The following is a 21,348-nucleotide window of genomic DNA, read 5'->3' as shown; positions in this document are numbered from 1 at the left end:
CCACAGCTCAGTCTTAAAATTTATTATTTTTTGTCATTTAAAAACAAATTTCATTTAAAAACAAAGCTTAGAAATGCAATCGTCTTCCAGCTACTGAAGCAACCACCACCTTTACAGGTGCTGAGAATTCATCACAAGTACGTTGCTTTGGTGTACCCAGTAGGTATCCTACAGAGAAGCAGGTAGAACACAGCATTTCAAGTGCATCTGTGGGACTGAAATAAATAGTGTGCCACACAGTGTGCTTTAAATAAGCATAGAAAAACATAATTCAGGCAGTTAGAAGATAAACAACAAATAACTGCACAACGTGGGGTATGTGGTGTCAGTGTTTCTCAAAACACATAATGAAGGCAACAAAATATTTTACCAGTGCATAAATAGCGGCCAGCAAGTCAATATTTCACACCATTTGGTATTTATACCACTGGTTTTGCTACATTTTGACTAAAAATCCACACTTCAAAATCAATTCTTCAGACCATGATTCAAGAGCACCTTTATGACACATCTCTCAGCTATGCTGTGTGTAGTATAAGAATTCTTGATAATTATAGGTCTGGAATCCAATCCTCGCATGTAGGCGTGATATCAAGCACAGAAGAGCTATAAAGTGCTCTTCACGTGTACTCTATGTGACCGAGGTCAGTATCTGTCATTTACCACGTTCTATTATTTCAGCCTTGAGAACACTGCTGCTTATATTTATATATAAATACATGCATCAGTATTAATGTCAGTTATGTACGTCAGAGTTTGCATGTATATACATGTTTGTATAATATATATGAATATAAGCAACATTATATAATGTGTATATTTATATATATGTATCTATACGTGTGTAAAGAAAGTGACAAACTGTGCCATTATCAAGTGAGTGCAAGTTCTAAAACCAACAGTTTTATCTCTTCAGGTGAAACATCCTCATTGGGAACTGCTTCGTGCCACAAACACGGATGTTTTCAGCATGATTAACACATATTAACTGTAGTAAAACTGTGAAGTTCATGGAGGCAGTATTCAAAACATACTTTAGCATGTTCATACTTTCCCACAGTCTTGAATGTAATTCGATGGCAGCAGGAGCTGGCTTGTCTTTTGGAATTCAGTGTACTTTGAGAGCTATAAAACAAGCGTAGGTAATTCATATTTCCATAACAAATGCCCAATCCTGAAGTTAACATTTAACTTCTGCACAACTTTTAGGAAGATAAAGACGTGCTTATCTAAAAAGACTTGTCAAAAAATGACTTGCAAAGTCACCATTGTGGCCTCCTCTATTTAGATTACTTGATGCTACTGTAAAACAAAACACACTGCACAACTATTTCAAACAGAAGAAAAGTTCACGGGGGAAGGGTGAGGATAATGAGCTGATCTCTTTTGAGTACAGAACGCCATCCCTCTACAAAAGCAGTTCTAAGGCTACAGTAGTTACTTATTTAAAAGGCCCCAGCTCACCATAGACACAGTTTCACTGTTGACAAATTCAGATATATCTGTGGTTATTCTGCTGTCACGGGTTCCAATACCATCACACAAAGAATTGCAGGCTTCAGTTTCACTTCAGAATTGAATACTGACAATTCACAGCAAGAAAAGAGACCTGACCTTAGACACTGCTGCTTACAATTATGCTTCAATTTAAACATATCCTACTGATCCCAATTCAGGAAGGTATTTTATTATGCACATAAACTGAGAGCTCACTGAGTCAGTGCCACTGTTATGGCTAGCACAATGATGACATTAAACTGCTGAATGTAACAGCCTGTGCTTAAAAATACTGTGTAATAAATGTTAGTATTAACTCTTGTAGAAACAGAAATCCTTGAAGGCATGCAGTTAGTTCATACAAACACATGTAAACGCATAAAAGAACTCTCCTGGTAGTGCTTTGTGTTTTAGTGCATGGCTCCACACGGATTGACAGAGGTCTGACAACCCATGTTGTGGCCTGTCACCTGCACCTTGAACAGTGTCCCATCTGCACACATACACAGCTTGAATCGCAGCCAGTTGCCGTTGTTAAACTGCTCCCCGTACGAAGAGCTTGGCAGTCGTGATGGGCTGACCATCACGGTTCCATTGAGGATAATGCTGTTCTCCTTTTCAGAGGGAAGGAAAAAAAGAGTTTTTAGGAAGAACAAGCTAGTTTAACAATATGTTGTTAGAAAGTTTGTAGAAATCTACAGGATATAATATATAAGAAGGTTTCATTGTTTAATTAAATTCACGAATAACACCCATTAATTTCTCCATTACAGCCACTGTACTTTGCTATTCCAATGGTAGATCAATACTGAGAAAGCAATGGAAATGTGGCAGACAGTTCTTCACTTCACAGGCCTATAAGTAAAGGCAGGGAATTACAAATAAGTGAAATGAACTAATTTTAGTCTCTGCTCTTTTGTTTAAGGTTGCTGTCCACAATAAAGCCTCGGGAAGAGAATATGTATTCCCTTCGGTGTTCATTTCAGTGCAGAAACACCCAATAGCTTGGATTATGGGATTCTGGTGTCTTATAGTATTACATCAGCATTACTTGAACAATACTGAAGCGCAAATTAAAAGCATAACAATTATCTACCTCTAAAAAATCCAATTAAATAATAAACTCAACTTTTATGAATGACTCTTTCATATAGGATTCGAATCAGTACAAAGGTAAAGGAGCTTAATATCAGCTTGAACTCAAAAGAAAGATGTTCATAAAATGCTGCTGTGGAATACTTACTGCTTTAAGCTCCATGTTGCCCCCCATTCGAAACTCAATGGTTTTGCCTGTGATGAAAACACCTTCATTTCCACGCACAATAGCACGGCCATCAACCTTTATGTTTAGGTCACTGGTTGCATTGCTAGTAATCTAAAAACATACACAAACACAAGTGTTACAGATCAATGGAAACGTGCCACTTGGGTTCATCTGAGTGACTTGAATCATCTTGAAAATATTGCTCAGTAATTTAATAATAAAAAAACCCTTTTCCCATTATGACTATGAAGCCTTCGCCCATTTGGTATTTTCTACATTTACACTTGCGTGGCTTACTTAAATCTGGAAGGTACATAGCATAGTTTGTCTATCACTTGACTGTGAAAAAAATTACTTGTGTGACAGTTGCATGGGATACAAAATCTGGAAAGCCTTTATTATGACTGATAAGCAAAAAAGAAGCTTCAGTCTGACATTAAGATTGACACTATGCATACAAAAACATACAGGGTTTTGGTTCTCTGACGACGTACCCTCTCTGTAGAGGCCTTCTGGACATTCAAGATTTTAACTCCATTTGGCAGATGAAACTCGTGAGTTTCATAGTCAGTGCTGAACAAGGTATTTTGTGTCCGCGGGTCAACAAATTCCATGCCAATATCACTGGTGATGGAAGTTTTGTCTTTTTCCACACTAAGTTTGGTTGTTCCTTGCTGAAATACAATCTTCAGAAGCAAGAGGCTTTAAGTTAATGACGTTTCAAACATTAAGTTTATTAATAACCCGAGCGTAATTCCAATTCACAACATAACTTACAGGCTGATTATTTCCAGTGATCACCAGATCTTCGTTCCGTCTGCCTCCCACAGTGCTTTTATACAGTGGATGTATCACACCCATGTCAGAAACTTGCTTAAACCGCAGCAAGCCGCTCTCGTGGAACTCCATGCTGTCACAGCCATTGGGGCCGATTCGAATCACTGCCCAGATAACAAGAGTAATCTGAAAGAGAAACACAGGTTGTCAGATATGACTTTGATATTACAGGTATCCTGGATACATCTGTTCTGCACTAATAACATGTAGTGTATTATAGTTCTTAGGAAGAACTCCTTTACAGAAAGGGTAGTTAGGTACTGGAATAGGCTCCCCAGGGAGGTGGTTGAATCGCCATCCCTGGTTGTGTTTAAGAATCATTTGGATGTGGTGCTCAGGGATATGATTTAGCATAGGGTTGTCAGAGTTAGGGTACTGGTTAGGCTGCAGTTGGACTTGATGATCCTCAAGGTCTTTTCCAACCTGGGTAATTCTATGATTCTATGATTCCCTTGTGGAGTTTGGGGAAGGGAGAGAGAGCATCACGGCTTCCTCATCGAGGCTCCTGTGGGTTCACAATGGGACTGTGACAGTGAAATACTGATAAAAACTTACTGGGTAAGTTTTCTTTCTCTAATAAAAATGAAATAGGTCCTAACATTGCTTACAGCCTAAGTATTAATACTCACAATCAGATTGATGACGGCCAAAATAAACAGAAGGACAATCACGCAGATGGCCAAGTTGCCTTTCCTGCCACGTAAGCCTGTCTTGTGGAGTCGGTCTTCATCAATTGGGATATATCCAGCTTTAAAGTTACTGTTGTGCTCCTTATTGACATTCCTGCGCTCTACAGCCTTCTCACGCATGGATTTCTTCACTGGCCCATTGGAACTTTGCTGTGACACAAAGCACAGGTTGGCTGCTGTGAGGTATGTTTAAGTCCACCAAAATGATACACATGTACGTATGCAAAAAATATACACAGCTGATGAGTGGAATATATTATATTGTACCCAGGATTATGTAATATTACTGCCTGCCACTTGTACTTAGAGTATAAAGCCACTGACACACTACCAGTCAGGGGGAATGGGACTGGCTGGCTGTAACTTACTGGTTGGCAGTGACTGGATTGCAAAGTGCCTCCCAGCAAACAGTCACATTACTGCATATCAGAAAATCTCGTAGAGATTCATAGGGAAATAAAGCTCGATTGCCCCAGCTGCTTTCATAGCTTTGTACACCGTTTTGTTCCACCTCTCTGAATGACGCAGGTCGCTGGGTAAGGGTCCATAAGGGGTTCTGTCTTTTGATGGCTGCGGTGACTCACGCAGCTCTATTTATACGGGCCGGGTAACGGGCGCATTCCCACTCCGTGCCAACATGTCAGGACAGCCCACTAACACAACGCCCTCTCCCCGCTCGCCTCTCCGTCTCCCAGGCCCATGCACGGGGCTCGGGCTGCTGTCACGACCGAGGCACGCACTCAGCCTCCCGCCGAACCCTGACTTTGGGATGGGACCATCTTTTGGCCGCCGTGATCCCCGGCCCATGGCAGCCCGGCCCATCCCCACACAAGCGGCGCCCCTCGCTCCCCTCCCGGCCGCCCGCCCGGCTCCCAGACCTGCTCCGAGGCGGCCGCCGCCATCTTCCCCGGGTGCCGCCGCGGCTGCGGAGCTCGGCGCTCCCCCTAACGGACACAGGCGGCGGGGCTCCCCACCGTGCTGGGCCGGGCGATGTGGCCGCGGAGCGCCCGCCCCGTTGCTAACAGCTCGCGTCGTCCTGGCACCCGCCGCGATCTGCCTACGTTACAATCGCGGCTCTAAAGGCGGCGGGGCCGCGGCGCCGCCCACAGCTGTGAGCCCCGGCGGGAGCCAGCGGCTCCTCCCGCGCTGCCATCCGAGGGCTCCCGGCTGGACGGGACGGGACTACGAGATCACAGCGACCCGTCCCGACAGCGGGTCCACCCGTGAGAGCTGCCCGCGAGCATGGCTGGCAGCTTGAGGAAGCTTGTCAAAGCCGAGAGCTGCCAGCTAATGCAAGAGAAACTAGAGAGCTGGGCTAAGGACTATGAGGTGCGCGCAGCATCGGCTGCCTCCCCCCGGGTCCGGCTGGCTGTGGGGCCGCAGGGGCGGCAGGAGGCGGCGGTTGCCCGGTACCCGCCGTGTTGTGGTTCCCTCTGAGCGCTGTGTTCCTCCTGAGAGCAGGAACACTGCTGTCCCCTGGCTGTATCCCCTGTATGTGGGTGCTGGCAGCAGGCCTTGGGGCTGCTCAGCAGCACGGGAGGAGGGTGAGGGTAGTCTGCGGGTCCCAGAGATGGAGCTAAGCGGCTCTGCTGGCAGATGGGAGCGCTGTGGGTGTCGTGTCAGTGTAACGAGCTGGAAAAACGCAGTTTGCGGTGGTGTTGTGGTGAATGTTAGCAGGGTGAGGCTGTGCTCCTTGAGGACACAGAACAGTGGGCTGCAGCACTAGAGAGCCGACCTTTTAATGGCAGGATCACAACAGGAATCGTCCTATCCCGGATCTATTAATACCGGTTAATTTACAGATCAATTCCTGCGATCAAAATCTGAACCAGTGTTGTGAACTATTAGAAATGACATCTGTGATTCAAAGGCAGCTCTTCGCAATCCTCAATGAGACATCTCAAGAAGGTAAATCGGTGCCTGGCCTTATTACTGGCATGTTTCACATCTGCCATCTTTTTAAGCTCCTTCTCTCTGTGTAAGTGTCTCATGGTTTCCTAATGCTTGTATTTTCCTAGGTGGGCATTATGCAGGTGTAGACACAATAAAAACTCGTCTCCTGCCGTGGTTAGGGACTTCGTTTTCCTATGCTACTTCAGGAAGGCTCTTTGAAACCAGCCTTTCCTTGACTCAGGTAGGTACTGGAATTGCATGGTGTAAATTTGATAACTTTCTATTAATAATGGCCTCCCTCCCTCATTTTGCTTATGGGGAAGGAAATATGTCATTGGCTGCTCATGGTGACAACTGTATTATCTCTGTCTCATCTTTCATTTCTTTTGAAAGGTAAATCAAAGAGCTCATTACAGCTACTTCTGGCCCTCTAAGGCGCTTGCTGTTTTGTTAATGAGTGACAATATGGGGGAGTTTGCTTTCTAGTAGAAGCTGTGGTTTTGTGCAGCTTTCCTTTTCACTGAACATCCCTCAGACTCTGGTGTGTTGCAGGAGTAGGATCCTGGGGCTGTTTAGTCAGGGGAAGAGAAGGCTGACAGGAGACCTTGTTGCTCTCTTCCAATATGTGAAGGTGATTACAGGCAGCGTGGGTCTGGTCTCTTCTCACTGGTGGCAGGTGACAGGATGAGGGGAAATGGCCTCAAGTTGCTCCAGGGTAAGTTTAGGCTGGATATCAGGAAACACTTCTTTACAGAAAGGGTAGTTAGGTACTGGAATAGGCTCCCCAGGGAGGTGGTTGAATCGCCATCCCTGGATGTGTTTAAAAATCGTTTGGATATGGTGCTCAGGGCCATAATTTAGCAGAGGGTTGTTAGTTAGGCTAGGATGGTTAGGTCATTGTTGGACTTGATGATCTTTGAGGTCGTTTCCAACCTGAGCAATTCTATGATTCTATGATCTTCACTGTTTAGAAACACGTGTGCTAAGATTGCTATGTTATCGAAGGATTCTGTAAAGTAGAAGTTGAAACTGTTATTTTGTTTCACTGTAGGATTCAATTGAGAAAGAGAGACAACTGAGGCAGCTGGCCACCAGTCAGACTTTTCATCTACAGGAGCTGCAGGAAGAACTGACTTCAACTCGTCTGGAGCTTGACCATGTGCAACAAGAGTAGGGGAATTAACTGGGAATTAAATCCCCATAAGAATTCCTTCCACACCCCCGCCCCCTATTTTTTCCCTACAATACTTCAATTGACACTTAATTACTGGAAGATTTGTAAATTTATTCATTTCTGGCTTAAAGTCAGTGTTACAGAATACAGTCCATTTGTGTTCAAAGTGGGGTAGAAGTGATTATACGATAATTAGTATGTAATTGGTAAGTGGATTTCTAAGATCAAAGGCCATTATGGTAAGATGAAGGAAGAAAGGCAGATTTTTACATAAGCAACTGGGACTGAACAATATTTAATATTTCATCATGTATCTTAAGCTGGCAGATACCTCCTATTTTCATGTTATCATCTGGATCTTGGATAAATGCAGGCATTTTGATTTTTAACTATCAGAGAAGTCTCTTGGTCACCTCGAGTTAAAGGTGCATCTGCTTGAAAAGGGAAGGCAACAAAAAAATCTTATGGTCAGTATATATTAACTATCAGAACTGAAAGGGTGAAACAGAGAAGGACTCCACAACATCTGGAAAAAGAGAAGGTTATTTTGTTCTTGCATTCCTTAGAATCATTAAGGATGGAAAAGGCCTCTGAGATCATCTAGTCCAAATGTCCACCCATCACTGTATGCTGACTGAAACATGTTCCTCAGTGCTGCATCTATGCCTTTCTTGAAAACCTCAAGGGATGGTAACTCTACCACCTCCGTCAGCAGCCTGTTCCAGTGCTTTACTGCTCTTTCAGAGAAGAATTTTTTGTTACTATCCAACCTGAACCTCCCCTGGCAAAACTTAAGGCCATTATTACAGTTATCTCACCCTGTGACTGTTACCTGGGAGAAGAGGCCAACCCCCACCTTGCTGAAACCTCCTTTCAGGTTATTGTAAAGAGCTTGGATCTGCCCTGAGCCTCCTCCACACTAAACAATCCCAGTTCCCTCAGCTGCTCCCTGTAAACCTTGTGCTCCAAACCCTTTCTTGTAGCGAGGGGCCCAAAACTGAACATAGTTCTTGAGGTGCAGCCCCTCTAGTGCTGAACACAGAGAGACGATCACCTCCCTGCTCCTGCTGACTCTGCTATTTTTGATACAAGCCAGGATGCCATTGGCCTCCTTGGGCACCTGGACACGCTGCTCATGTTTAGCTGGCTGTAGTCAACACACACAGATCCTTTTCCTCTGTTCAGTTTCTTGGTCGCTTTCTCCCAAGTCTGTAGCTTTGCATGGGGTTGTTGTGACCAAGTATTTGGTCCTGTTGAACTTCATCCCCTCTCTTCTCAGTGGTGCTGTGTGCTAGAAGAGGAGACAAGAGGCAGTGGGCACAAACTGAAACAGAAGAGATTTCCTATGAACATCAGGAAGCACGTCTTCACTGTGCAGGCAGTTGAGCACTGTTGTGTTCTCCTTGGAGACCTTCAAAAGGGCAGCGTGCTCTGTGCGTACCTACTTAGCATACCCTGCCAACTTCAGCTGTTCTGTGGTTCTATGTACGTATGAAGTTCTGTATGTATAAGGCTTGATTTAAGTGTGAAGCACTTCATTCTACGTGTGTGTGGACAGACTTTATTTGCTGAGCTGGGGAGAAGTGTTGGATGGCCAAGTTGAGAAATACAAGGAAACTTTAATCACTACAAGAGATTGAGCGTGTGGTGGTTTGCAGTACAAAACAAGGCAGGTTTAGGCTTGTTCCATAAGAAGAGGCAAGTCAGCAGCAAAGATTCTTCACAGCTTTGTGGGCTGCATTTCTTTGTCCAGTCAGGTTAGAGAGGGGCTGGCTGTGGTTTTTTGTGTAGTTATTACTGTGTAATTATTGATAGCAGGGGACAGATAGGAGGAGAATTCATGTCCCACGATACCCCATTTACAGACAGTGAAGTTGTTCTGAGCACTATAAATTGCTGGAATAGATGAAGAAAATAGTTAAGCCTTAATGAAAAAAATACAACTTGTAGCAAAATAATTCTGTTATTGCTTAGTCAGGTATGACTTTTATCAACTATTTGGTGTGCTGATAGCCTGCACAAAGCCCACTGTGATGGTTTTCCATATGTCAAATTGGTACAGATTTGGTCTGCTGAAACAGTCATATTAAATCCTCTGGTGGAATCTCTGCCTTTGCTATGAAGGTTATTACTTTTTCTTGCAGTCTGGCACAAACCCAGTTGGCTCTTGTAGACACAAAGATCAAATCAGTTGCTACTCTTTTGATAGCAGCAGATGAAATTACTCAGCTAAGAACAGTGTAAGAAAAATCTAATCTTGCAACATTTGTGGCAGAAGGTCAGCGTGCAAAGACTGTCTTCTACCTGAGTGGCTGCTGATTATTCTACTACACTGTCCTATGCTATAGAGAAAATATTTCTAGGTCCTTGGCATCTTGGAGTTTTTTCCTCTGCTTTCTAGGAACAATTAGCACAAGTCAATCCAAGTGAGAAGTTATTCTCTCTGAACTTACATCCTTTTCTCTTTAGGTTAGAGGAAGAGTTACTTTGAAATGATCACCTTGATAGCATTCAGTCTTGTAGATAAAATCAATAGGAGTTAACCATATTTGGAACGTAGCAAGCTGCAAACAAGATTTCTTGCTATGGTGCTCTTGAAAGCAAACATACATCTTAGACAGAAAACATTTTGGTCTCTCTGTCTTAAGGTAAAGTTATTTATAAGGCTTTTCCTTTCAGACTGTTTTCCAAATCCTTTTGCCTCTCTGCACGGAAATGGATGTGGGTATTTGTAGTGCTGCCATCTCTGCATCAACGTCTGGGGAGTTAATCTGGGTCAGTAATAGAGCAGCTGGGGGGACTTCCCATTCTGCCTCAGTGCAGTGGCCTCTTAAACTAATTTTCATTTGTGGCTGGTTTTACGGTTCTAGAAGCAGTTATAATTCTTCACTGTTATGAAATATAGCCCCTTTTTATGGCTATATTATCAGAAAAGAATGTGAAAGAGTCATTGAGATTCGAAATGCCTATCATTGCTTCTGGAATAATATTAATTAATGGATTTCATCTGTGGACTTTCCCTGCTAGGTGTCCATCACTTCAGACTTTCCCTTTTTGAAGGGATACGTGGAAGATAGATGCATATTCCCATAAAATACTTTTAGTTTATTATTATTATTATTATTATTATTATTATTATTATTATTATTATTATTATTATTATTATTATTATTATTTTGCTGAAAAGTAGCTCATATTAATATTTTAATTCTTAGATGAAACCTGATCTCTGTAACCCTTTTAGCTGGAGTCTCCTTCTCTGGAGATATTCAAGTCCTGCTTGGACACCTACCTGTGCGACCTGGTGTAGGGAAACCTGCTTTGGCAGGGGGGTTGGACTCAATGATATCTGGAGGTCCTTTCCAACCCCTACAATTCTGTGATTCTGTGAGTAAAATCAGATTTGCCTCATCTTCACCTGCCTGTGACACCTAGTGGCAGGCTCATCTGTCTGTCTATCTTTTTATCTATTTATCTGTCTCTATCTGTTCATCTGTTTTACTGAAATAGCAGTTTGCCAGGATTATCCTTTGCTTTTGACTCTTTTTTTACTTTTTGGAATGGCTGTTGATCTCATTTGTCTTGTCTGTAGCCTGTCTGTCTTGTATACTGAAATCATTTTTTTGCCAGACATCTCTTTCTCTTGGGCTGTTAGAGCGAATGTGCTCTAGGCTCAATATAATTAACTTGTAGAGTCAGTGTAAGCCTTTGTTATATTGGGGTATGCATTATAACAGGATTTAGCTTATACTGCAGAATTATGAACAAAAAGAGCTTCTATTTTAAAATAGTAATCAATAGTCACCAGGAGTGGTGGAATGGGGAAGGTCCTTGTTACTACTGAATTGTTCTAAACTGGAGGCTAGCAGTGAGATGCTGTTATCCAAAGAGCATTAGGCAAATATTTGACAGTTCTTGAGGCTGTTGTATTTTCTCCTAGGAAAGCGGTTGAAGGTAACCATGTTATAATAGTTGGAATGGTGGAATTTCAAACACTAAGGAATGGATTCTAGCCTTAACTGGAAATAAAAGAGGATATAAAACACTGTTCTGTATCTGCAGCTTTTCCTAACTGGGTTGGGAGGACATTTGTGACAGATTTGCTGGCCTTATCACCTGTGGTCTTCTCAGTCCTGCTCCTTAAAGCTTTCTGGCAGCTTCTCCTGAGCAGGAAGTTTGCCAACTGATAGGTGTAATCACTTCCATTGGTTTGGATTGTGGAAAATCTCACCAGTGCTCTTTAGTAAAGAGAAGGAAGGACAAACTGAAATGAATAGAAAACATTGGCTTTATTTTTCAGAAAGAGGAAAGTAACAGTAATGTTTGTGCTAGGAGGGGAAGTGGAGGTGTTGAGGTGCTTCCTTACATTATGTAAGAGTAAACAGTAGGTGGTAAACTTGTGGATGTCTGGGAAATACTTTTTTTGGGAGGAAGAGCAGAAGAGGAATTATTTGCTTCCAATATTATTCAAGTAATAGCATCAATGATGTCCTCTGAGCAAAATAATCAAAGAGAATTACCTGAAGACCTGATATGAGGAAATAACTCTCAGATCCATTTTCTTTCCTACAATTTCCTACTCTACACAAGTTAGAATATGAGGAAGAAACCAATGTTTTTCTTTGACCTCATGATCTAAGATAGCTCAAGGACACCAGAAGTTAGCCAGTCATCTCTCCTGTAGCACAGTGCAGTGTGTCCAGCCTCCTGCCACATGGCATCCTTATACTTTAAAGTGTACCTGAGAGTATTGTTTTTTTTTTTATCTTTTAATCTCATTGTATTTCAGCACAAGCAGTCTCCTCTTTTTGTTTGATAAGGGTTAATTGATAGATGGTTTGCATTGTTGGTAGAAGGGCATCTCCTGACTGACTTTATTCCATGTGGTTAAGTCTGAAGGCTTTTCGTGCCCAGGAGGAGGACTCACTGAGGAGGTTAGAGCATCTGAGTGACTGTGAGCAGCAGATTGAAAGGTTGTGGGATGAGCTTACTATCCTGGAGGCCCAAAAGTCTATTTTGCAGAGCAGGTAGGGCCATTTTTTAAAGAAGTCACTGGACTGATGAAATTGTAGAGGATACATGGCATGAGGTGGCTCCTCACATTAATGTGAAGCATGAACAAAAGTTGAAACTTTTGCACTTTGGTTGCAAAGGAACATAAACACTTCAAAGTGGTTTCTCCTAGTGTATGAACTTTTAATTCTGTACAGTTATGATGAGCTAAAGTGTGTTTACCCAGAACGAAGTGAATAGATTTATACAGTTTTGGAAGTTGTTTTATTTAATCAGTTAGGGTATAGCCCATGACATACACTGACACAAATGCCTTCTTGCTAAATCACCTGCAGCTTTACTTCTTTGATTATTTTGGCTTCAAATCTCAGTGATCCTGATGATAATTAAATTGATGAAAAGCTGCCACTAGGCCAAGGCATCTGCAGATGCTGAAGTGACTGCATGTTTTGTTGCATGTCTCTCCTAGGATTGCACGGAGCCGCTCTCCTTCCCCAAGGCGTGTGAGGAGCAGGTCACCTAGTCCTCTTCCCCTGAGGAGCTTCTCACCTGGCCGAGCCAGGAGAACAAATGCTTCACGTCACACCTTCCTGGTTGCTCGCTTTGGGGACATTTATTCTAAAGATCGCTTTGATGCAGAGAGGATTTTGAGGGCGTACATCGATGATATGGAGATGGTACAGAGGATAATATACACTGCAGTAGTGGTAAGAAAAGAAAATACGTCTCTTTTCATAAAATACTATGACTGGATTGGATTACATTGTGTTTGTGAGGTACAAAAAAGAAAACGTTTCTTGTTTTCCTTCCTTCCCCCTTTTACATTAAACCTAGTTTAATGTCCTTTTATGTCTCTCCTGCCCCTGCATTATTACTGGGTCAGTGATCTGCAATACATGTGCTCATAAGGTAATTCAGAATGGCTTGAAAGGTAGATGACTCCTGCACTAAGCATCGCTGTCTTGTTTAAATGAGTACTTTTGGGAATATTAGATTATATGGAGCTGAAAACGTTTCATGTCACGATTCCCTCTTGCCTGTAGCTCTATGTTTTTCTAGTTTTATTGGATCCCTTGAAATTACCTACATAGCTCACGTTTACTGCGAGCTCAGCCTGGAGAAATTTGTTTTCATTTTTTCTGTTTAATTTTCTCGTCTAATAAAATTCACGTAGTAAATAACTGCATACCCATGTCAGAGAGGTAGTGCATCTTTTAATGTGTGTGATCCCAAGCACATCTAACTTACTGCAGTTTCTTTTTCCACAATGGTCTTTACCCCAACATTCTTCCCAACAGACAAGAAGTGCTGCTGTCTGACGTGTTAGGCTGTAGCACCTAATGCAATTATTAAATTCTGCTCCTGATGTCTTGGAATGTACTTTTATTGTGTGTATATGTGTGTCTGTGTATCCTATATGCAAGCAGAGTGTTACCTGGAAAGCTTTTCCATCCCACCTTTGAAAAATTAATCACAACTTGATTTCATCAGAGAAGTCTCCCCAGAATAGGGATATTTTCAGCCATCACTTCTACAGCAGTGTTTTATCTTCATCCTTGTAACACTAGGTTAAAATCGTCCTTTCAGACTGACAAAAATCTGAACTTGCAAACTCCTGAATTTAACTGGACATTCTATATATTTCCAGGAGTCATTCCAAGCAGCAAAGATGGCCTACAGGCAGTTCAAAATACGTGTAAGAAAGACATTATCGATAGGGCACACTGGGCCCGAGTCACTTGAAGACACTGTTATGGATTATATAGTTCGCCATGAGGATCTGTATGATGTTCAAGCCAGCGTCAATGTAAGTCAAGGGCAGTAGCTATTTCAGTAGCTAGTAAATTCACAGTGTAAACCAGAAATACAGTATACCCTGGAGCAGTAAGAGAAGTTTATTGCATGGATTTTATGTCTTGTAGCAGTCTATTTTCCAGAATAATATTGTTACGGCCTGGTTGTCACTTGTTTTATTTTCCCATGACTATAACATCTTTGTCAGAATAACAGCATTGGTAAGATATGGTGCTACTGTATTAATCACAAATGTAAGGTGAATTTTATTATTTTTCTTAAGCTCTGTACTGAAAAACTGTCTCTCTCTCCTAAGACCAATGTCAATGATGTAACTCTATTTCTGTTTTTCTAGCTTTCTGAACCTAATATTTTCTGGAATAACCTAAGATAACAATTCTGAGAGCCTTTTATACCGATTTTTACATGTAGCAAGCTGAGAGTCATATTTCAGATAGATTTCCTTTCCCATGAATAAAAGTAGTAGTGAGCTCTAATAACTCAGTTGTGTTTATTTTCAGGAAGTAATTCGCTCCATGAACATCAGCCCAAAGATTTCATCCCCACCAGAACTTGATTTTGCTGTCATCAGCAGTTTTATTCGAGATCTGTGCCGTGTGGCTTTTTCAATGCAGACACTCATTCCTCCTCTTGACGTTGCTTTTGGTATGGATGGTGAGTTCTTCAGTGAGACCAAGTAAGAACGCCCTATTTTCATTGAGACTCTTGTTATAAAAATCAAAGGTGGAAAAAAAAGCCATCAGATGCATAGTCTATTTCTTTCCAAACTAATATGAAGGTTCAAGATTGATGAACGCTAATTTGGCACAGATATTCCTGGTCTGTGATGAATTCACTATGTTTTTAAAGTTTATAATGGTATAGAAATGCTGGGATATAGGCCAGCTTTTAGAGCTTATTTTTTTAATGAGCAGCGTAGCAATTTTCTAGATGAACTTCAGTCTCTTGAGTTTATAAAATTTATCTTTTCAGAGGAAAATTATTGCTCTTCCTTTCCCTGCTTAGTCTCTGTCTGTGTCCACTGTTTATAAAATGCCTGCATCTTTGCTCTGTTTCTCTAGTCCATTTGGTAAGTCATTTTTGCTGACATCTGGCTGTTGGTGGCTGATACCAAGATCTATCAACATCTGTGCTGTGATTTTCAGACTGTGGCTGATATATGACATATGGATTATAATATGCTCCTGTCTCTTCTAGTTTGGAGCTGAGAAAAAAGAAAAATGCCTTTTAGAGATGGGATTTTTGTTTAAAGAAAATACACACCATAACATAGTTTTTCTTTTTTCCATGGGGTTAGGGCTGATGGCTGTGTTGGCTGACAGGGTATTAGCAGGCATTCAAGAAAGTTAATGGGATTGATAGTTCAAAGCTGCTCTTGAAAGCAAGAAATGGTGCAGAAATAGGGAGGATTCTAATAATGAAATTAAGTAGAATGGAGCCCAAGTGAGAGGAGCTTGAGAAGCCAAGGGAAAAAATAAAAATGAAAGTGACCCTTCGAGAACAAAGTCATTTATGACTAGAACTGTCCACATACTGGTCAGTAAAGTATTTTATATCCAGAGCAACTGGCTGATCTAAGAAGGCAGCAGTGCTAGAGAATAGACTTTAGATACTTTCTCCACCTCCTTCATGTGTATGGTCTTCAAAAAACATGTGTGTGTTTATATGTGCTGCTGTAAGAGGTGTGTGTGTGCATATGCCTACGTCTACCTATCTACCTGTATAGGTATGTATGTGGCATAGATACATTTATATGTATAGCATAGATGTATGCTACATTGCTACAGAGCAAAATTTGTGGGAATTGAAATAGGTGTAAGGTGTGGTAGCATTCTACAAAAGTGCTGAACAAACCACATTTTACCTTATGTCTTCCTCCGGCGGAATTTCTTGCTTATTTATTGCATTATTCTATATGAGTTGCTATTGTATGTACTTTAGAAATGTATAAATGCATTGCTGTTTTCTGTTCCAGTTTTTTTGTATTTGTTTTGAGTTTGAATATGCAAAACTGGGCATTTATTACTCAGCCAGTTTTGCAGAGTTTGGGAGGTAATATGTATCTGTTGCATTAATGCAGCCCTTCCAAGTAATTTGGAAAGTCAGCGTTTCATTATCAGCATCTGAGGATCCTACTTGTAAAATTGCCTCTCGTGTCTCATAATCTTGACCATAAATTTATATCCTAATATTCTTTTTCTGTAATATCCTTTATGAAGGTCTCGTTTTGACAAGGTATTTCAGGATGTGATGACCGTGACTGTCAAAAAAATACTCAGGAGATTTAATCTGTTAATGGACCCACAGGCCTTGACTAGTGTGGGGTATATACAGGTACATAGCCTACCAGCCATCTGGACTGTTCTACCAAGTCTGGCTTGTGAATGGATTTCTTATATACGTTCACTTAAAGAAAACTTATTTTTGTGGTGTGCAAATCACATCAAGATAGATGCTTACGAGCTATACTAATATTCTGCTTCTTGTCAGCGTTGGTAACTAGAAGCATCACATTACACTTACACACTGATATTTCTCGTATGCTGTGTTACTACAGGTATCATCGCAGTGTTGACTCAGATTACACAGCTGCCTTGGTGGCCTATCATGTATGGCCTGCTCTAATGGAAAATGATGTTGTGATTGTGAAGGGAGAAGCAGTCACAAAAAGAGGAGCTCTGGTACGTACTTTCCTTGAGGAATGTATTAGGAGAAGTCATTAGATAAAAACTCGATTTTAAATCAACGTGTTAAGGGAAGCAATTGGATGTGAGCTTTTTTTTCCCCAAAATTTAAAAAGATGAATTCTTGATTGTTCCCTATATGGTTGCAGTGCTGTATGTCAAATGTCTGATTTAAATTCTCATCTGGTATTTAAGATGAATGGTTCACTTTAATATATTTGTCATGGAATAGAAGTTGCGCTGCTGTTGACAGAGCCTTTTTTTATGAAGAAAATACACTGTATTTAGTGCTTGTTCTGTGTCCTCACACCTTGTTCCAGCATGACAAGTCTGCTTGCAGAGTCTGCTTTTTGTAAATACTCTCTCTTAAACGAGGTTTGCTAATCTCTTCTCTTGTAGTGGTCTCACAGGAGCAGAAGTAGAAGTCGGAATAGCAGCCGTAGCGTGAGTCCTCTTCTGTCTCATGTAAGCCTCTGCTGAATGCTGGTAGTCTATAAAGCATCATATATTTTGAATTCACAAAGACTAGGGACTTGCTGAATTTCATGTTGTACCACTGGAGTTGCTCTGAAGAGTAAAGTATGCACATTTTATGAATGTTGATGGGCCCCCACATGCCTTTCTTGGGTACTCCTGAATCCTCCATTCTGTTTGTCTTGCAGTTACCTCGAAGCCGTAGTCCTTCACCACAGAGATGTGGAAGTCCAAGTAGGTGGGAATATTAGTTCTTACTGATTCATGACTTTCACATTAAGCCCTTGAATGACTGAGCAAAGAGATGAAATAGTATGCTGAATGTCTTTGACTCTTAAATACTTGTCCAAGTCTTGTTCTTAAAATGAGTAGCCCTTTTTCTGTGTATGTAAAGGGGCTGAAATTTCTGCATTTGAAGATGGCTTACTTTTCACTCTGCTCAGACTACTGTCACATGCTTTCTTTTTGCTGGTTGCCTTTGCTTTGGCCTGGTCTTTACTTATAGTAAGTAAAACTTGTTCCCCTTCCCACAAGAGAGACAGTTATCAATCTTCATGCTGACTGGTTCCATGCCTTTACAGAGGTAGCTAGGTGGGGAGGGTGGTGTGGAGTGTTAGGGTTATTCCAAGCAATATGAATTTGCACTCACCTTGAAGTCTAGACAATTTAGAGATATAGGAAAAATTATTGTTCTGAAATGTGTGTTCTTCTACAACAGGGCATTAAGATAACTGGATAAGTTCCTGTGATCTGTACATCTGGATCCATCAACATTGCTTGTGCCTTTTCCTCTTCAAGGAATACCTCAAGTGTCGCAATAATGTGAATGGCCGTGAACTCTAAATGGACTGTGTTATGTTGTTTTTCTTTTCAGTGTGTTTTTATAACTTTAGTAGTCTTATTTATGACTGTAGACACTAATTCAGTCTTTCCAATTTAAGAAAAAAGAAGTGTATGCCATATGTGATCATATTAATTTGGCAAAGGTTACAGAGCACTGGGGAACTCTTGCTCTAATCTTATGGAAGGATATGCAATAATTCTAGAATGGTTTCCCTAGATACCAAACGCTTCCATTTATCTTGATAGGATCTTTAGCATAACTTAAATGGTGAATGTTGATGTTAGTTGTTACTTGAAAACAATTTGATTAGCTGGTGCTTATTTACAGTTTTAGGGAATGAGATGTGAGATTTTCACACACATCCTTTTAAATATCTCCTTTGTCAAATGAGTGACTGCCCAGGGTCCTGAGTTTTTTATATGGAAACATAAGATTTGTCATAGTGATTTTGATATACGGAGGTGTTCAAGGCCAGGTTGGATGGGGCCCTGGGCAACCTGATCTAGTAAATGTGGAAGTTTGGTGGTTCTGCCAGGCAGGGGGGTTGGAACTTCATGATCCTTGAGGTCCCTTCCAATCCGTGTCATTCTGTGATTCTGTGATATATAATTCATCAGGTTCACTGTCTCATCCCAGTCAATATTGGATTTTTCAAAGGAGCATTTATCTCTGCAGTTTTGAGTATATAAACAATTAGAAGCGAAAAACCAAACCAAACCAAAACCCTTTCTGCCTGCTGTTGCAATAGCCTGTGCACTGGAACGTGACAGTTCATTAGTGTTCCTGTAATAGCATGAACAAAATATTTTTAATGATTCTGAAATCATTTTGTTCTTAAGATTATGTTACATGAACAAATTCTGTGATTCCTTTCCAGAGATCTTGTACAGGTTTATATATTCATGCTCCTTCTCCCTACTTCTTGTGTGGTTTAAGACCTTGGCACGAAACTCTTTGGCACAGACTTCAGGCAGACTTTAGCATTGGTCCCCATGAATCATAGATCAGCTGTACTCTTGTTCTACAAATATATTTTCATTGGAATCAAGCCTGTTAGGAACCAATGAGAGCAGAATGAAATCTCATACATAAAATACCATTCACAGAGTTTCCTCGGATGAATGAAGAAGACACAAGAGAAAGGTGCCTGCATATATATGTTGTACTTTATCTAGGATCAAGAGAAAATATAAAGTGGTATGTGTCCTCAGAGCCTACTGAGAGCCGTTCATCTGGGCTTGAGGTAAGCCTACATATTGCTTGATTTTCCACAGCTGTGGAAAAAAAGAGCACCTGCAGATTGTGTGGCAGCAGGATCATTAGGCATCCCAAGTATGATTTTGAGCAACAAAATGAAGAATTTCTCAGAACTTTTTATTAGCAATAGCTAAATAATTGCACACTTTTTGGTTTGTTTTTGAATTAGAAAGTGTGTTTTTTGTCTTCAGCCTGTGTTATTTTCAGTTGAAGTAAGTTTCCCTTCCAATTGTGAGAATTAAGACAACATTGAGAGCATGTTTCTTCCTGACAAGCATGAGAGGCAGCGTAGTTCCAGACTTGCACTCACCTATGATTGCAGTAGTTACTAGTATCCCCAAAGACCTGAAAAAGGCTGTAAAATAGAGATAGACGCTGCTTGGTGGACCATCTCATCTTGTTCCACGTGTACTGGATGAGCTAGTAGTCTCAAAAAAGAAAACTAGTGAAAATAGCAGCTGATGAGTTGTTAATGTAAAAGTAGCTCTAGGACTTAATTGCACTCAGTAGCCAGTTGTCTCTTTATAGGTATATGCAGTACTCATTGCCTGCATAGCTTATTTATAGACAATTACATCCATAGGCCAGACAGAGGATTTTTTGGTGTCAGGTTAGACATTAATAGCTCTTATGCTTCTTTTTGTACATATAACAACAGTGCAGAGAATGCATAACAATAAAACTTATGTGGAATTAACCATCAAATGTGAAAGAGCACGTAAAAAAGGATTGCTGTCATAGTTTGCGAGACCCTGTGAAAGAATGGATTCTCAATATCAAGTTGATTACTTGGTAATTGAATAAGAACTTTTAAAATCATAAGATTCTTTTTTTTCCCTTTCTCTCATTTGCAAGCCTGGGCAATTCCACACTTGTAAATAGTGTGAAGTAGGAACAATAATATAATATAAGAATGGATTTTAATAGGTGACTGATTGAAAAAGTTATTAAGGCTTATATTACAGTATGGTTAAAGGAAACAAACTCTACAGCCTCAAGAATGTAAATGTGAATACAAATTATCCAGGTGCTCCCAGGAAAATGTATGCCTGTCTTCCAGGTCTTGTGCCTTTAGGCTTCATTTTTATACTGCATGTGTGTATGAGAAAATATCATAATCCTGTAACAGTGCCATTGAAAATACCATCCTTCATCTTTATGTAACCTTTATCAGTCACTTTTGATTAGGATTAACTACACAATGATTTCCTTACTGCGGCATTAAGTAGTCTAGCATTATATTAAAGCATTGGAAATTGGTTTGTTATGGCTTGCAGCTCTAATAGTGTGTGCCAGACTGAATGGTTTAAGTTTTAGGCCTATACCCTATTTCTTTCTCTCATGCAGCATGATAATCCATTATACTAAAAAAGCTGGCTTTATGGTTGAAAGGTTGGAAATAGATAACTATACACACACATACACACACACACACACATATATATATATACAGGTAACTATAGTTTGAGCAGGAATCTACCTAACTATAATCAGGTGTAGATAGAGTTGGAACAGTCTTTTATACAACGCATATTTTCGTTTCTAATCTGTGTATGGTGTATTGCTTGACCTAAAAAGCTCGTGTTTTAAATGAAGTACTTTCTGAAGTTTGTCAGCCATTAAAGCAATGAAATGTGTTTGGAACTTTAAATGTCACCATTTTGATTTGATTAAGACCAGATAGTACCATACGTTTTTCTCACCCAGACTTAAATTTCAAGGATGACTAACTACCATCAAAGTAACATCTCAACTTCAGTGATTCTGAATAAACAGCATGTTTTAAGCCGGTAGCTCAAAACTGTGTTGTTAATTAGGTTTAATTTGGTGGAGAACTAATAAAATATCAGCCTAAAATGTCTTTATTTTAATTTATTTTTTATTTTTATACAAACACCACCTGACCA

The 21,348-nt window shown here is 40.6% G+C and overlaps 2 protein-coding genes across 8 annotated transcripts; one reads left to right on the top strand and one right to left on the bottom strand.

Moving 5' to 3' along the window:
• Nucleotides 1–7: 7 nt before the first annotated feature.
• On the bottom strand, nucleotides 8–5,208 carry SGCB (sarcoglycan beta). The gene is made up of 6 exons (XM_015862314.2): nucleotides 5,166–5,208; nucleotides 4,228–4,437; nucleotides 3,539–3,724; nucleotides 3,256–3,447; nucleotides 2,741–2,872; nucleotides 8–2,111 (listed from the first exon to the last, which is right to left on the bottom strand). The coding sequence occupies exons 1-6, from the start codon at nucleotides 5,187–5,189 to the stop codon at nucleotides 1,908–1,910; spliced, it is 948 nt and encodes a 315-aa protein (XP_015717800.1). The 5' UTR covers nucleotides 5,190–5,208; the 3' UTR covers nucleotides 8–1,907.
• Nucleotides 5,209–5,281: 73 nt separating this feature from the next.
• SPATA18 (spermatogenesis associated 18) lies at nucleotides 5,282–21,302 on the top strand. 7 transcript variants are annotated; one of them, XM_015862309.3, is made up of 12 exons: nucleotides 5,358–5,616; nucleotides 6,090–6,195; nucleotides 6,306–6,421; nucleotides 7,232–7,350; nucleotides 12,247–12,381; nucleotides 12,837–13,074; nucleotides 14,016–14,174; nucleotides 14,683–14,858; nucleotides 16,740–16,863; nucleotides 17,266–17,331; nucleotides 17,529–17,578; nucleotides 18,059–21,302. In XM_015862309.3, exons 1-12 carry the CDS (start codon nucleotides 5,530–5,532, stop codon nucleotides 18,069–18,071), a joined length of 1,389 nt encoding a protein of 462 aa, XP_015717795.1. In that variant the 5' UTR covers nucleotides 5,358–5,529; the 3' UTR covers nucleotides 18,072–21,302. The 7 variants fall into 7 exon arrangements, with proteins under 7 accessions (XP_085401567.1, XP_015717795.1, XP_015717797.1 ...); XM_015862311.3 differs by having other exon boundaries at nucleotides 17,529–17,574; nucleotides 18,059–18,184; XM_085545439.1 differs by lacking the exon at nucleotides 5,358–5,616 and adding an exon at nucleotides 5,713–5,778.
• The last annotated feature ends 46 nt before the right edge of the window (nucleotides 21,303–21,348 follow it).

Source organism: Coturnix japonica, chromosome 4 (assembly GCF_054131305.1).
Source record: "Coturnix japonica strain WE chromosome 4, WE-NBRP24, whole genome shotgun sequence".
Lineage (NCBI taxonomy): Eukaryota > Metazoa > Chordata > Aves > Galliformes > Phasianidae > Coturnix > Coturnix japonica.
This window is presented reverse-complemented; position numbering and strand designations above follow the sequence as displayed.

Coding starts and splice junctions, on each gene's coding strand:
- SGCB (XM_015862314.2), bottom strand. CDS start 5,189: ATGGCGGCGGCCGCCTCGGAGCAG. Junction 4,438..5,165: donor CGGCGGCCGCCTCGGAGCAG/GTCTGGGAGCCG, acceptor TTTGTGTCACAG/CAAAGTTCCAATGGGCCAGT. Junction 3,448..3,538: donor TCACTGGAAATAATCAGCCT/GTAAGTTATGTT, acceptor TTGCTTCTGAAG/ATTGTATTTCAGCAAGGAAC.
- SPATA18 (XM_015862309.3), top strand. CDS start 5,530: ATGGCTGGCAGCTTGAGGAAGCTTGTCAAAGCCGAGAGCTGCCAGCTA. Junction 13,075..14,015: donor TAATATACACTGCAGTAGTG/GTAAGAAAAGAA, acceptor ATATATTTCCAG/GAGTCATTCCAAGCAGCAAA. Junction 16,864..17,265: donor TCACAAAAAGAGGAGCTCTG/GTACGTACTTTC, acceptor CTTCTCTTGTAG/TGGTCTCACAGGAGCAGAAG.